General features: G+C 36.0%; 1 protein-coding gene across 4 annotated transcripts; it reads left to right on the plus strand.

Annotated features, from left to right (window-relative positions):
- Positions 1-590: 590 nt before the first annotated feature.
- Positions 591-14332, plus strand: phf11 (PHD finger protein 11). Of its 4 annotated transcripts, none has more exons than XM_073855209.1 (21): positions 591-1003; positions 1897-2001; positions 2115-2248; positions 2327-2367; positions 3351-3436; positions 5471-5493; positions 5693-5757; positions 6223-6308; positions 6505-6530; positions 6655-6686; positions 6860-6939; positions 7149-7171; positions 7283-7335; positions 7886-7977; positions 9561-9589; positions 10705-10757; positions 10839-10870; positions 11152-11263; positions 11348-11806; positions 11921-11992; positions 13446-14332. In XM_073855209.1, exons 1-21 carry the CDS (start codon positions 878-880, stop codon positions 13520-13522), a joined length of 1806 nt encoding a protein of 601 aa, XP_073711310.1. In that variant the 5' UTR covers positions 591-877; the 3' UTR covers positions 13523-14332. The 4 variants fall into 4 exon arrangements, with proteins under 4 accessions (XP_073711310.1, XP_073711312.1, XP_073711311.1 ...); XM_073855211.1 differs by having other exon boundaries at positions 592-1003; positions 10726-10757; XM_073855210.1 differs by having other exon boundaries at positions 593-1003; positions 11173-11263.
- Positions 14333-16082: the final 1750 nt, after the last annotated feature.

The raw sequence follows: 16082 nt of genomic DNA on the forward strand, positions 1-16082 counted from the left end.
TCTAGATTATCTTCTGAAGTAAAACAATACAATTGTGAGAGAAAACAATTAGGCTTGTTCGCCTTCATGCGACGTTGCAAGAATGCACAGCCGGATGACGTCAAAGTTTCGCGAGAGCGATTTGAAGGCAAACTCCTCCGTATAATTTCGCGAATCGGTCTCGCGGTACTTTGATGTCGTCCGGCTGTCGATGCTTGCGGCGCCGCATGAAGTCGAACAAATCTCATATGTCGCATATTAATGTCATTAGCACCGCATCAAATTCAAATGGCACGAGGGTGAGAAGATTTTCCTCTTGGGTGAACATTTTGTAAACTAGTCAGGGCTGTGTCCGAAAATGCCCCCTGGCCGAAAGTAGATGAAAACGAGCGAGAATGAATTCGGACACTAGAAGTGCTGCGGGCGCCATCTTGTGTCGAGACGCAGGAATTCATTCAGAGCGAACCTGTGTATGGATAACAGCTAGCTGTGAGTGTATATTGATTGTACACTCTTCCACTATTATTATAGACACCATTACAAAATGGCTTTCCTCTCAAACAGTGCCCTATATATTGGTAAAGTGGGCTATTGTCGACACAGCCATGGTAATATGATAATACAGTCGTAGTGCGCATGCGTCAACAGCATGCCGCGCTGTCGATGCGGAACTGAAGTATATCATATTATTTTGGTGGTCCGCAATCATAGGTCTGCATAACCTACCTGCAATGTGCTTCCGTGATCGCCAGATGACAGGCTTATACAGAAATGAAACTTAACTAGACCGGTAAACAAGACTGGATTCGCGAGTTATTTAAGTTAAGCTGATATGCGCCTCGCCTTCGTGCAATTAAATAACATGTGACTTTTTTAATGCAAACACACATATCTCAACATGGGATCTGATCAACATCGGACACCCAGCAATATTTCGTGTGTACTGTGCGGGACATCAGACGAAACTGAGATCACTGGAGCTCTCTCATCCAAAGACCACATTTCAGCACACCAGAACTGTTTGGTGAGTTTGCATACAACTCGACAACTTACAGAAATAACATCATTTATTAGTAGTTTTTGCCATTATCATTTCTTATTAGGGTTAGGAGATAGACTACTAGTTAGACTTACATTGAAGGACCAGCAATATCTCTCGAGCTGAATCAGTGGACAATTTTGCCTCAGTAAGTAACTTTAACCACCAATAGGAACTAGGGATGCACCGATATGATTTTTTTGGGCCGATACCGATTTAAACAGATAACTTCTGGCCGATGCCGATACCGATTTTAAACACTTGTATACAATACTATACAGTTGGTCTTTTAGCTAGTTTATTTCTGCATCAAATTATTTTTACTGAACATGGATTGGATCTAATTAACATTCAACTGACCAACATAATAAGAGAGGCACAAATCAATCTAAAACAAATATAATAAGACAGCATGACAACCTTCAAAGGTGGTTTTTGCTATTCAGCATAAATTTTATTAACAAACTTTAACTCATTTTTTACATATAATGGATTTCTTTATGCAGTTAATTAATAAACAATCGGTATCGGCCTTTCTTGTGCTATTGCCGATATGCCGATGGTTTCAAATTTATCAAAAATCGGCCGATAAATATCTGCGGCCGATACATCGGTGCATCACTAATAGGAACCCTTTCCAGAATAAGCAACCATCCAGTATACCGCATTGCAATACTGGAACTAAACATATCTCAGACTTCAAAAACCTTTTAACTAGTTTTACTTGTTACTGCACTCACTCATTTTATTCAAAACAACTTTGGGGTTTGTTCATCTGTTTTACACTATCGACCAAAGTGTGTCAGGAAAGTGAGCAGTTATAGAGAAAGCAGGTCAGTCCCATCCCATGTGTTCATACTGTTAATTTGTGTTCACAGTTATTTGCTTCAGGAATCTACTGTAAGAACTCGCCCACCTATGATGACCTGTTTGGATTCACTGTTGATGATATAAAGAAAGAAGTTCGCAGAGGAAATAAATTGGTGAGTATCATGAAAACATGCCAAACCCATTTTGTTTGTAAATACACTGTAATGTAAACAGTTACCAAACAATCCAGTCCACGTGGTCTTGATGTTATTTTCATCATTTATAGACTTGTTACCACTGCAGTAGACGGGGTGCTACAGCAGGATGTGAGGTGAAGCGCTGTAAGCGCTCATACCATTATCCCTGCGCCAGAGAAGATAAAGCCAACGTCATTGAAGACAGTACCAAAGGCCGTTATATGTAGGATTCTGTCTTTTTTTATCAAATCAAATTATTTTACAGACATACAATTTATCAATAATTTCTGTTTCCCTTAAGATTGTACTGTGAAAAGCACAATCAAGTACCCAACAGGACAGGTAAGTGTTTTAATTTTGAACTTAATTTATTTTAGTTTGTCTAACTTTGTATAGTTTTAAGAGCAAGCATCTAAACATAAATACAATTTTAATGTGCATTATGCAGGGTTCCCACGGGTCCTTGAAATCCTTGAAAGTTTGTGAGTCTGGGGGAAAAATTCAAGGCCCTGGGAAGTTTTTCAAAATATACATAGATACAGGTCATTAAAAGGGCTTAAATCAGTTTTATGCAAGAAGTTTTCTGGGGAAAAATCCTGTTTCCTATGCAGTGTAGGGTAATATCATAAAATTTCTAGCCTTTTAAGCACACCTGCTAAACTTTTCGCTTTAAATGCTTATATATTCTGTATGCCAATGTTGATTCATACCAAAATGCTTTTTTGCATAGTTGTGTTTGACACATTAAAACGTCTCGGGTTACGTATGCAACTGTTGTTCCCTGAGAAGGGAACGAGACGCTGCGTCTCCCTTGCCATACTTCTTGCGTCCCTGTAACGCCGTATTTGGCAATATTTCAGATAGCGATATACTTCCTGGCTCCCGCGTCACCCTGATCTTTGTCATTAAGTCTCACCATTGGTTGAATTTGATATACCCATTCAGACACACTTACCCCTTGAGGGTTCCCTAAAGTATCACCACAGTGACGCAGCACGAGTTCCCTCGAAAGGGAACTGTAACAATATATCTTAAAAGGTAACACGATGTAACCTTGCTCACACTTGAAATGTGTCCCTATATGTAGGCCTTGAATTTGAGGGTATTGGACCTGGAAAGTCCTTGAAAGATCCTTGAATTTGAAGTTAACTAAGGTGTGGGAACCCTGATTATGTAATATTATGTGCACTGGTAATGCTCAATATAATCTTTGGATTGCAAGATTGTCTTAAATTATTCAGATTTGTTTTCTACATAATAATCAATAGTCTTATTTTTGAGTTTGAAAGATTAAATGAACTTGTACATGTTTGTTTTTTTCCCAGAATCAGTAAATGGTGCCTCAACTTCTGGTCTGAATCGGCCTAAAAAACGTGGTTTATCTGAAAATCATGGACAAAGGCCTGGCAGGGTCAGCATGTACACACACTTACACAATTAACCTTTCATCCTCATATATACACAATTGAGAAAATTCATAATGATTTGCTCCAACAGATAGCATGCTTTTTTTTAGTGGTTTTCAATCCTGTTCCTGTGGACCCACTGCTCTGCATGCTTTACACATTTAGTATGTCTCTGTTAGCTTCATAAACTGAGCCAAGTGTGCCAGATACTGTAAAAGAGGCATACAAAAAAGTAGTGGATCCACAGGATCAGGATTAAGGACTGGTTTTGTGTACCTAACACATTGTACATGCATGTCATGCCTAAAAAAATTAGTTATAAACAATATTTAGCTGCTGCTGATTGCACTTATTGTGGGTTAATTCTGAGTGCTAGATTGTGGAGGATGCAGCGGAGCACTGTGATCTGGTATATAGACCTTTTTACAGCCCACGTAATCAAATAGCCTGCGCGCGCATTTAGGTAACAGAAGTGGTGTTATTCCTCATTGGTTCTAACGTGTTAGCAACTCAGAAAGTCTATTAAAGCGGTTTCCCAACATCAAAATGTCTGGTTGTTGCGTTTGGTTGCACTAATATAATATACTTATATATGTATCTGCCAACTTTATTTTTGGTCATCTGCCAACGTCTTCTATCCACTCCACTATAGTACACGGATCTGGCAGCTGTGTTGAAAAAGTTGATAAGTCAACTTTTTAAAATAACTTTCTCTGTCTGTGTTGCTTCACTGCTGATTCTTGCCATACTTCCGTTGCCTAAATGCGCGCGCATACGCTGCCACCTCATCATTGTGTACAAACAGTAAAAGGGTCTATTTCACCAAGAAGCTAGGCAAAATTGTGTTCATAATCGAAGATGTTCTTCCACGATTATGAACACGATTTTGCCTAGCTTTCAGTGAAATACGGCTCTGTGTAGTAAATGCCACTCCATCTGAAAGCAGGTGATAACAGTTTACTACTAATCACCGAACCGGCTTTACTGATGAGAAATGCATGAGATTAAACCATCAAAATGTGAGATGATGGTACCTAATACTAACATTATAAGGAGCCATATAACCCTGTAGCCCAAGACAGCTGGCCAACTTAAGCTAAGCAGGGCTGATCCTGGTCAGTATTTGGATGGGAGACCACCTGGGAAAACCAGGTTGCTGCTGGTAGAGGTGTTAGTGAGACCAGCAGGGGGTGCTCACCCTGCGGTCTGTGTGGGACCTAACACCCCAGTATAGTTACGGGGACACTATACTGTCAAAAAGCACCGTCCGTCGGATGAGACGTTAAATCGAGGTCCTGACTCTCTGTGGTCATTAGAAATCCCAGGATATCTTTAGAAAAAGAATAGGGGTGTGCCCCGGCATCCTGGTTAAACTTGCCCGTTGGCCTACTAATCATCCCTCCATACTAATTGGCTATATCACTCTGTCTCCTCTCCACTAATAAGCTGGTGTGTGGTGGGCGTTCTGGTGCAATATGGCTGCCGTCGCATCATCCAGGTGGATGCTGCACATTGGTAGTTGAGGAGAATCCCACTTTCATATGTAAAGCGCTTTGAGTGCTGCAGACAAGCGCTATATAAATGTAACAAATTATTATTAAGGTATTTATTGGAGATAAAAGGCTGAAAGGCAAACGATTGTTGTACATTGTAAGTTTAAATTTTTTGCATGATTTGAGAATATAAATGTATATACAAGAAAGGGAAACCACATTGTATTAGGGAATACTGCATAAAACAGAGTATAAAATGTACACTGACTACAAATTTATCTGTTACATGCAACATGCATACAAAGTTTTTATTATTGTTCAATGTTGGAGGATATTATTGTGATGCTGTCCTAAGTCGGCTCATTAAATACATACAGTTCTTATAGCAGCTAGTGGGTTGTGGGTAGTTGGTGAATAAGATGCAACTGCACTATATTGAAATTTGAAACATGACTGTACTATATTGAAATATGAGAAGTATGAATATTAAGTCATATTGCATATTAAAGAAATGTGTTGTCTTCTCTTTTCCTATTTTAATATCAGAGGGAATCCAATTCATCTACAGGGTAAGTGTGCAGTTTGTGTGTAACATCATCTTTTGCAATTACAGTAACCTTTTATTATAGATTTTTGCCATGTTATAATTTTCTCTCAACAATTTAAACCACAACTATATGAAAGCTGGCACCAAGTAAAAACAGTTTTTTGTTTAGATGGTTGTGGACTGTAATACAGTGTGATGCTTCTGTGTTTGGGCTCTTTCAGGTCATCAGAATTGGGATCCTCTCGTTCGTTGAAGAAAAAATCACCTGAAAATTTTTTAGATTCAGGTATTTGTTTTTACAGTGCATTCATTTATTATTACAATAACACAATAATAAGACCAGATTTACAGTTCATTTTGGGTCAGTAGAGAGTTATTTGTTTATTCATCAACATGATAATAATAAAATTAACAGTTAAAGGAACAGTATGTAGGATTGTGGCCAAAACTGGTATTGCAATCACAAAACTTGTGGCTAAAACTGGTACTGCAATCACACAACTGGTGGCCAATACACATGATGACAACATAAACATCAGTTGAGGGCCGCAACTCCACTTTTTAAATGACAATATCCTGGCTGGACCACTGTTGTCAGTGATATAAGTATTTGAAATGAAAATTATTTCTTAATGTCTACTGACATATCAGGGCCATATTATGATTAATTGATATAAATGTCTTACATACTGTTCCTTTAATGCTGATGACAGATATTGTATTAAATGTAATAATTATATTATCATTATAGATGATGAAATTCAAACCCCATGTGACCCCACGTTTGCTCCAGTAGAGTCCGATATTGACGAATGCACACCTCCAAAACAAACCAATGTAAGTTTTTCATGATTATTTGCATAATTAGATTTACTTTTTTCATTTGAAACGTTGGTGAATGTATATCTTTGCCTACACATTGTCAATCTTTGACTGATTCATATCCTAAAACTTTTGACTCAAAACGTTTGTCTGAATCCTAAAAAACAGCTCATGAAAGAAAGCTGTTCATGTCTCTGTTCATTTTTAACAGTCAGCTCCTGTTGCTGAGGATTTGAGGTATGTTTGATTGATTCACTCTTTAATCTAAGCAAAAACCCTGCTTGAAATATCCAACTATACTGACAAAATTTTGATGGAGCTGTTTGTGAATCTCTAAGAGAGTTTAACTGTCTCACTGCAGGCGCTGTGGTGAACCCAATCCATTATCCACAGGTACAGATGAACACTATGTTTGTCTCTCTCTTTGTAAAGGAAAGAGAGGCAGACGTTTAATAATCTGTTGTATGTGCTGATGGTGATGACGCTGATATTGACTCTTTGAATTTATTTGTACAGAAACGTTTCTAGTAATGGGACATATTAATACTGCTTTTGATGTTTGTTAGCTTTGGTATATGGGCCCTCAACGTCTGCTATGAATAACGGTGGTGGATCAGAAGACGGTCCAGGACAATTGAACGACAGGGTCAGGACACAACAAACACACACTGCCTACCTCCTCATAAACACACATACTGCAATGAATCACACTTGATGTTTTCCATATTAAGAATCAAAACTATAGATTGTAGTAAACATTGCACTTAATAGAACAAAATGCTTTATTTAAATGAAACAGATTTGACTTTTCCTGAATAAACTTAGAATTTTCGTTTCTTTTTTATTTAATACCAGATGGAACTTGATTCACCAGTATCGTGAGTATAGTTTGTTTGCTTGTGTGTGTCCTAATAAAACCATTTGATTCACCAAAACTTGTCAATATGTTGTGAGGATTATGAATAATCTCATGTTTGGGCTCTTTTAAGGTCACCAGATGCTCCAAGAAGAAAGTTGAAGAAGATGTCAATACTCTACTCAGGTATAGAGTATCCCAGGGATGATGCATTTTTTGTAGGCCAACCTAGAAGTTAGCGGGTCGCTGGTTTTCTCGCCAAAAAGCCCATTCATTTATCTCTCAGAAAATGATAGCTAAAAGTTTACGACACTTATACGTTTTGTCCAAAAAGATAATCTTCACAGATGAACACAACTTTTATGAATTGTTAAGTCTAAATGCATTTACCAAATATAAAAAGTTAACCTTAGGCACCACGGTCTCACGATATTGATGGCATTACCATCAAGCGTCCAATAGCTCTTTTAAACCCATTTAAAAACATGTAGAAAAAATGTGAAAACATATTGGGCATATGTTAACACAAGATCTTATTTAAGGAGTTTAACCCCATTTTTAAAACCAATTGACCTTGGGACGATGGAAGCAGATCTGCGAAAATGCTAACTAGTTTCCGGGTTTTGCCTACAAAAATACACCATTGTGCTGCACTTTTTATTATTGGTTATATTACTGTTGCTTGTTTAACGTCAGAAAAAATATGTCTTATATATGTAATATGTATGTAATTTAGATGATGAACTTGATGATGAGACCAGCACTGACCCTGTAGTTTCTCCAGTAGTGGCACAGGCAGGAGGATGCACCTCTCCATCTCAACACAAAGTAAGTGTCACATATTAAAATGTGATTGTTTAAAGGAATAGTTCACTGGAAGTATTGCTCACTCTTGTGCCGTCCAAGATGTATATAATATTTGAACACATATGAATAATTTTATATTAAAATATCATCATGTTATACATTTTTTATGGGAGTCAAAGCTCCAAAAACACATACATCCATCATTATAGTAATCCCAATGACTCAAGTGGGTTAATATATGAAGTGTTTCGTTGCAAAACGAGATAACCACCGTTTTTTTAATTGTTCAGAAATCTTGTTTTTTGGTTGTGCATTCCAGTTAATTTCAATGCAACTGCAGTTGGTTTGTTTTGATTTAAACCTTCATAAAAAATACAGCTAAGTAGCACCATTAATCAAAATAATAACATGATAACATAATAATAAACATGTTTTGACAAAAATGTAAAAAAATGGATTTATCTCGTTTTGCAACGAAACTCTTCATATCCTCTTGGGAACCAGGAAAAAGTTCTAGAATTTAGTTTTTTTTTTTCTTTAAAAAATTAAGTGTTGGGATGGTAACAAACACATTTCAGAAAATTTACATTTTATGACATGTCCATTGTAGTGGACAACGGGACTTTAATGTTCGGAATTGCATCCATTTTGATTCAGTGGTTTTGCCATTTGATTCAATTTTAAAAAATTTTACATTCATTTTTGTTTTCAATTTCATTTTCACCACAATGTGCTATTAAAGGTTATGAGTTTTAAATGATGTATTTGATCAAAGATGATATTTGATGTAGCATTCTCACTTCTTGAAGACACATAGGAACATGTTTCTCTTATACCATCTCACAAATGTTTTGCTTTGCATCTGGAGATTCTGCATCTAGAAACAGTTTGGAATGTCTATTTAAGGCAAATGTATTGCACGATTTTTCCTGATTCTCTTATCTGGGTGTAGCTTTCTTTTAATTATTTGGTAGCACTTTACAATTGGGTTGAATTTGTTAACCTTAGTTAATGCACAATGAACTAAAATGAACAATTCTATTAACATTAACAAAGACTAAAAAATGCTGATAAACTATATTGCTCATTGTTGGTTTGTGTTAGTTAATGCGTTAAATAATGTAAACAAATACAATCTTATTGTAAAATGTTACAAATTACAAACTTCTCAGAATCTGTCAAAGAACTGCCTATTACAAGAAGGGAAACAAATATAAGAACAAAGTCCTGGTGTCCACTACAAAGGACATCAAATAAAAGTTGAGTTTCGAAATTATTGTACATTCTGAAATACTGCTAAATTTTAAGTCTAGACTCTCATGTTGCATTTACAATAAAACATCTAAGAAACACTTAGAGGGTTTTACATCTGAGCTCTTCATATGTCTATTGGAATAAAACGATACATTTTAAACATTGTGACATAAGTTTATTTTGCGAAATAAAATGCAAACAGATTTGACAGTACATATATAAATTTGTTCTCATGCGTCTTGTGTGTCTAGCTGTCAATATTTAAATATCACTTAAATCTTTTACATTTAAATTTCGCTTCAGACAGTTTTGTTTCTTGTAACAATGCATCTCTCTGTTTACTTTAACAGCATTCAACTCCTGTGACTAAAAATACAAGGTATGTTTACTTCCATTTACTTATTAATATAAAGAATAAAAAAATATTTTCATTCACATTTACTATACTTCATATAATGTGTCAGTTGTTTGCTAAATGCCTAGATGTAGAGGTATTTAGATGTTAGGTTCTTGAACGAATCGTTCTTTTGAGCCGGTTCTCAGGAAGGAACCGGTCGAGCCGGTTCGCAAATCGAACTGAATCGAACTTTAGTTTTGGGCATAGGTTCCGGGTTGATGACGCAGGACGCACAGCCGAAATAGCACGTCGGACTCATAAAGAACTGAACGAAGTTTGTCGATGATTGCCGAGGCGAGGATTGCAGACGATTCTGACGGATGAGTTGCTGACACTGCGTGTGAATCACCGAGGATTTGAACGAGCCTGATGCGCGAAGTTTTTTGTTTTATTAGTTACTTGATATGCTTGTTTTATTAGAAAGCTTTAGTTTTGATATGATTTATTTTGCATGCAAATCATATTGTAGTCGTTTAAGGAAGACCAATGAGTTTAGCACACAAGTTTATTTATTATTTATACTTACACACATCCGCAATTGTGTATCAGTGTCTTTTAGGAATCTTATTCAAGTTGTAGGCTTGTCAAAAGTGGTCAGTTATATCTGGCATTTACAATTTATTTATTATTTATGATCCGCGATTTAAACTGTGAACACAAACATTACTATCTTGTGAATGCAAGGCAATAAATCAGCTATGCCTTCACAAAAACAACTTTTTATTTAAATGTTTTAATGTGTTGACACAAACGACTTTATTTGAATGTTTCATTGATATAACAAATGCATAGTAATGTCATTTCTTGATGATGTCAGGAACTGGTGAATCGGCTTTTTGAACCGGTTCAATGAGCCGAACTGTCCGAAAAGAGCCGGTTCATGAAAATGAATCGGACTTTGCATCACTAATTTAGACGTCTGTATAGTTTAGTATCTGTAACCTTTATAAACATTTATCACATCAACTACACATTATCACAACATACCATGAGTACAATAACTATTGTTACAGCTATACATATTTTAACAATTTTTCTTATATATAGTTACTGCTGATTATTATGGTATCTGTATTTGTATAGACATTCTCTAATAGAGTTTTTCTGTCCCACTGCAGACCCTCAGAAGAACTGAATCCATTGACCACAGGTACAATTAAACACTGTGTATATCTTAAAAATGGGAAAGCATCTTAAAGTTCTTACTGTAAAATACCCTCACTGTTTTTAGGAGATGATGATGATGATACTGACATTGAGACAGTAAGTTTGTCCCTACATTACACTCATTTCTTGTCCATTACCCAGCTCACTGCAATACTTGATTTTGATTGGTCAACACAGTGCTAAATTATGTTTCTAACATTATTTGATGTGCAGTAAGTCATTTTCACAAAATAAATAAATCTCTGGAGTGATTTTATCCTGATGACCCTGTTGGGGTTTATTTTGCTGTAATAATTGGCCAACTGTACATTAATACTCTATTAACTAACTCTATATACTCAATACTCACTTTCTGTTACTGTGTTCGTTAACAATAGGACTCTTTCTCTGTTTGCAAGGATGTTTCTCAGAGTTTGTTACCACCAAATCCCTACAGTGTCACTGTCCCATGTACTGTTATCATGGATTCAGGACCCTCGTTGGAATCAGGTACATGCTGTCTCACTGCTGACATTGTATTGGTTGATGATCCAAGAATCCGTTTTGTACATATGTCCATTATCTGCCTTTCAGAGAGCAGTCTAGAACTTGGTTCACCGTCCCGTGCCATCCCAGCTGATACGCATACCTCACCTGGGTCTGAACCTAGAGAAACAACAACCACTAACATAAAAGCTCCAACCGATGACACACCAAGTTCTGCCAAGCCCACACCTCAACAGAAACATTTAAAGAAAGCTCTTTCTGATCATCCAGGGTCATGCAGTGATCATTTAAGCCCCACAGCATCTGTAGTCCAACCACTTTCACCATCTCTCATCACACCTGATCACCCAGCAGAAATTTCACTTGATCGCCCCGCCGTGGCGGATGCCTGCTGTTTGACCGTGACATCGAGCTCAGTGTCCAGTGCCGCCCAATTTTGGGCTAGATGTAATGAGGCCAAATGCACTGAAAGTATTTTTTCAGAGCTCGTGTGTCAGCTGAACAGCCTGAGAGAACAGATACAGTCGCAGAAAGCCAGTCATCAGGGTGGGTACAATCTCAATTCAATTTCAATCAGGTTTATAACTTAAATTCTGTATAAAAAGCTGACAATGCTGAGATAAGACGATACTAATTTGTTTGCTATAAAAAAATTCACAGATTTTGATGTTGCTCTGAAGATATTAGAGGCATCTGGACGACTACCTACAATAATTACTCAACTGGAAAAAGGTACCACATTCATGGTGTTACCACCATAGACATCGAGGACCACCTGCATCACACCAATATTCATATTAGTGACTTTTCTCGGTCCATTTATAAAGCGTGCGTATGCACAGATTTGATCGCCAAGTGTGTGAACGCAAAAATCCACGGCAAAGTGCTTAGAGCCACGCCAGGGTCTGAGCGGTCGTACCGTATTTTCCGGACTATAAGTCGCACTTTTTTTCATAGTTTGGCTGGTCTTACGACTTATAGTCAGGTGCGACTTATATGCCAAAATTAACATGAACCAATATAAAACATTACTGTCTACAGCCACCAGAGGGCGTTTTATGCTGCTCTTCTAGCCCACTCCTGAAAAAATTAACTGAAAACAATTGAAACTGTAAACTTAAAGACAACTGAGAAAGACTTAACAAAAAAATAATTTTCTAAATAAATGCGACTTATAGTCCAGTGCGACTTATATATGTTTTTTTCCTCTTCATGATGCATTTTTTGACTAATGCGACTTATACTCCGGAGGGACACTTTTGCTTGTCCGATTGCTGTAGATTTTTGGAAATATATGCCATTCTTGCCTTCTTAACTCATTCACCGCCATTGACGAGTTATCTCGTCAATTATGAGTTAATAAATATGCCTTTCTGGACGAATTTCAAAGTGAAAGTGTAATACCGCTTTTATCCACTAGATGGCCAAACCGAATTTATCCAAAACGGAAGTTAAAAAGATTTAATGACTTATTTTAACTGCCTTTATGTTTGATAGTCATTCTGAGTCTGATCTCTAACATAAATTCCTTTACAAAAACTCAATTTTTTAAGCTTTTTGCTCAACATGTTGTAATTTTGAAGAGAAATATCCATATTTCAGTGGTTAAATTAAGTGGAAAAAGTAAATATATAATGAAACGTTTTTTCCCCATTTTGTTTGTTTGTTTATTGTTTGTTTGAAAGCAGAGCGTGTGTTCTTTAATTTGATATAATTTGTATGTTTATATATTTATAGAAGATATTTTTTCCTGCAAGGAATTTTGTGAAACTTTTGTTAAAATCAGAAAAATGCAGGTGGGCAACTTTTCTCAAAAAGGCTGGCGGTGAATGAGTTAATAGGGTTTAAACATTGACAAGCGCTCTTTTTTATGTCTATGACATTAATTAGGCATTGTTTAAAGGCGGAGATCTGAAACTGATCAGCTGTGCACAAGTTCAAGATGATTTGCGATTTATAGATAACACATCTTAAAAGAAAGGGCTACGCGAGTTTTCTGCGCGTACGTTCGGTTTAAGACTCACACGTACGCATTTTTGATAAATGATCGTAAGATCAAATGAAGGACGGTTTCTACGCTGCATTTTATAAATGAGGCCCCAGTTGTGCAAACTCTGTTTAACTTTAAAAAGCACTGTTAGATGACCATTTGCTGAGATTGGTGCTTTGCTTTTTGTGTTTCTAGACCTGAAAGAGCAGGAAGAGGAATTGCAGAAGAAAAAAGCAGCACTGAGAGATGCCAGAGCTGTTCTGGGTATTTAATCTAAGTGAGCATCATATTCTGCTGTATAGTGAAACTACATTTCATGAGTTTGTCAGAATCTTTTATTGTTTTTAGCTACGAGTAACTATGAATTAAGAATTGGTTCGATAAGTGCCTTAAATTAATAGTTATCTTATTTACTTTTATTGCCCATATGTCTTCAGTGTTTTAAAAATATTTGACATTTAAGGATTATTTAGATTTAAATCAAAAAACTTTCAAAAGACAAGTTTGGGAGTACATTGTGTTTATTGTACAGAAGTTGTTGAAATATTGTGTATTTAGTGTATATGTTACAGTGTGGAAGTGAAACAGCACATTACACGCATTTGCTCGCAATGTTTAAATGTATCCCTAAAAATATTGTAAGCCCAAGTAGAGCGTAGAAAACATGTACTTGAATTACTGCTATGACCTCAATTGGGTTTATAAAGCAACAGATCTAACAGCTCACAACATGAAACTAACAAAACAACCAATGGTGCCTTAACCACAAGCATGCCTAAAGGGACATTTGAATGAATTATTGGTGTGGCTTGCTTTATTATGCTCATGTAAGGGCTTTATATTTAATTATCCTTGTAGCCAATAGATGGCAGCAGACACCTAAACCAATTTTAGGAGCGTTGAAAAGTTTTAAGTTCCCAATACACTGTTTTGTATTTTTATTAGACATTCACTTTTGTTCATGTCAGTTTTTATATCTGTATATCTAAACATTGTTCTGTTATTTTTTTTCTTTATACGGTTTAAATCATAATACTGAAGATAAACTGATGTGTTATTTATACTATAAATATATGGTAATGAAGGTTAATAGAAATTGCTTTATTTGTTTTTGTTCAATTACTGTAAATCTGAAACCATCAAAGCTCCAAATTTCTGCAGGTTTTCTGCTGAATCCCCCTTCTGTCTGTCATGACTAATGTCTAGGCATGCTGAGACATCAAGACAATAGAAACAAAAAGAGAGTCTTCAATGGGGGTTGGTTTTTACAAAGTGTTACAAACTTTCCATATCCCTGTCTGGTAGGGTAAGTTATAACACGCTCAGTTTAACCAATTAGAAATTAGGTACAGGGGTGAAATCTTTATCAATCACTACCAATATTGTAGCTGACCAGTTGGGAAGTATTGTGACACTATGATGATCATAATACTTTATCCAAGGTTTCAGGCAAAGTACAAACGTTGTTGAAACAAAACTGGTAACAACACTTCCCTGCCTCCCAAATTATATTTCTGGCTTATAGAATGATGATAATAAAAGCATGAGACGAATGAAACTTTATTTTTAAGAATTTTTTATTTTAAAAAGCAAGCGCATTTATTTTAACATAAATACAAACTAATAGATAACTGAAGAACTGCCACATTGTTTAAAAAAAATAGAACCTTTTAAAAAGTTGTACACCCAAACTTTATATACAAGTACCTCAGAGGTACGTATTAGTATAAAACGTGCATGTTACTACCTCAAAGGTACATATTGGTACCAAATGTATACATATCTGTACCTAAACAGTACAAATTATGACCTTTTTATAGGGTACTGCCCCAGTGACAGCTTGGGACCATTTTTAAAGGGCACCTATTGTCCAATTCACGTTTTACATTTCCTTTGGTGTGTAAGTGTGTATTAGTACATGTTAATGTTATGCAAAAGGTACAAACCCCAAAGTAAACGATGACGCGAGTTATCATCTCCAACGTAAATCTCTTTTCTTGGACTACAACAAACACACGGATTGTAGGCACCAGTTTACTTCCTGGGATTGGTAATGTGGAGAAGATCGACATTATCATAATTCCTCCCACTTTGACCCTAAGTTAACTCCTCTTACACGGCATAAAATGATTTTCAAGAAAAAATTTTTTTTTTTACTGAAAACAAGACAAAAATACTATCTAAAAATTCTCAAATCAAGACGCTCCCTCTTGATGAGCAAAACGACCCAAGAAAACAAGTCCAGCTTTCAGACCAAAAATATCAAATCTAAGTGATCCCGTGCACAAAACAAGCAAAAAAAAATCTGCTGTTGGGGTAAGCAAATTTTCTTGAATTTAGTGTTTAAGACTTTTTTTGCTTACCGCATTGGCAGATTTTTTTTGCTTGTTTTATGCACAAAATCACCTAAATTTGATATTTTTGTTATAAAAACTAGACTTATTTTTTGGGGTCGTTTTGCTCATCAAGAAAAGCATCTAAACATAAGAATTTTTAGATATTTTTACTGAAAACAAGACAAAAATACTAAGAACATTTTTTCTTGAAAATCCTTTTTTGCAGTGTAGCAACCAAATCTTTCCATGTACAGAGCTTTTCAAATCCATTTCAGGAAGCGAGTGAAATCTGGAGCTACAGAAATGTACGGTATGTGGAAATAACAATAAACCACGCAAAAACATTGTATTATACCAAATACACAAAATAATGTTTTTTAGCAATGAAATAGTTGCACTTTTGAACTTTTTTCGGACATTGCATACAATAAATTCTTAACCTAAAAATAACCTGAAACAAAGCAAACCCAAAGCTACTTTTAATAGAATAAAAAAG

This window comes from Misgurnus anguillicaudatus, chromosome 17, assembly GCF_027580225.2.
Source record: "Misgurnus anguillicaudatus chromosome 17, ASM2758022v2, whole genome shotgun sequence".
In the NCBI taxonomy this organism is placed as follows: Eukaryota; Metazoa; Chordata; class Actinopteri; order Cypriniformes; family Cobitidae; genus Misgurnus; species Misgurnus anguillicaudatus.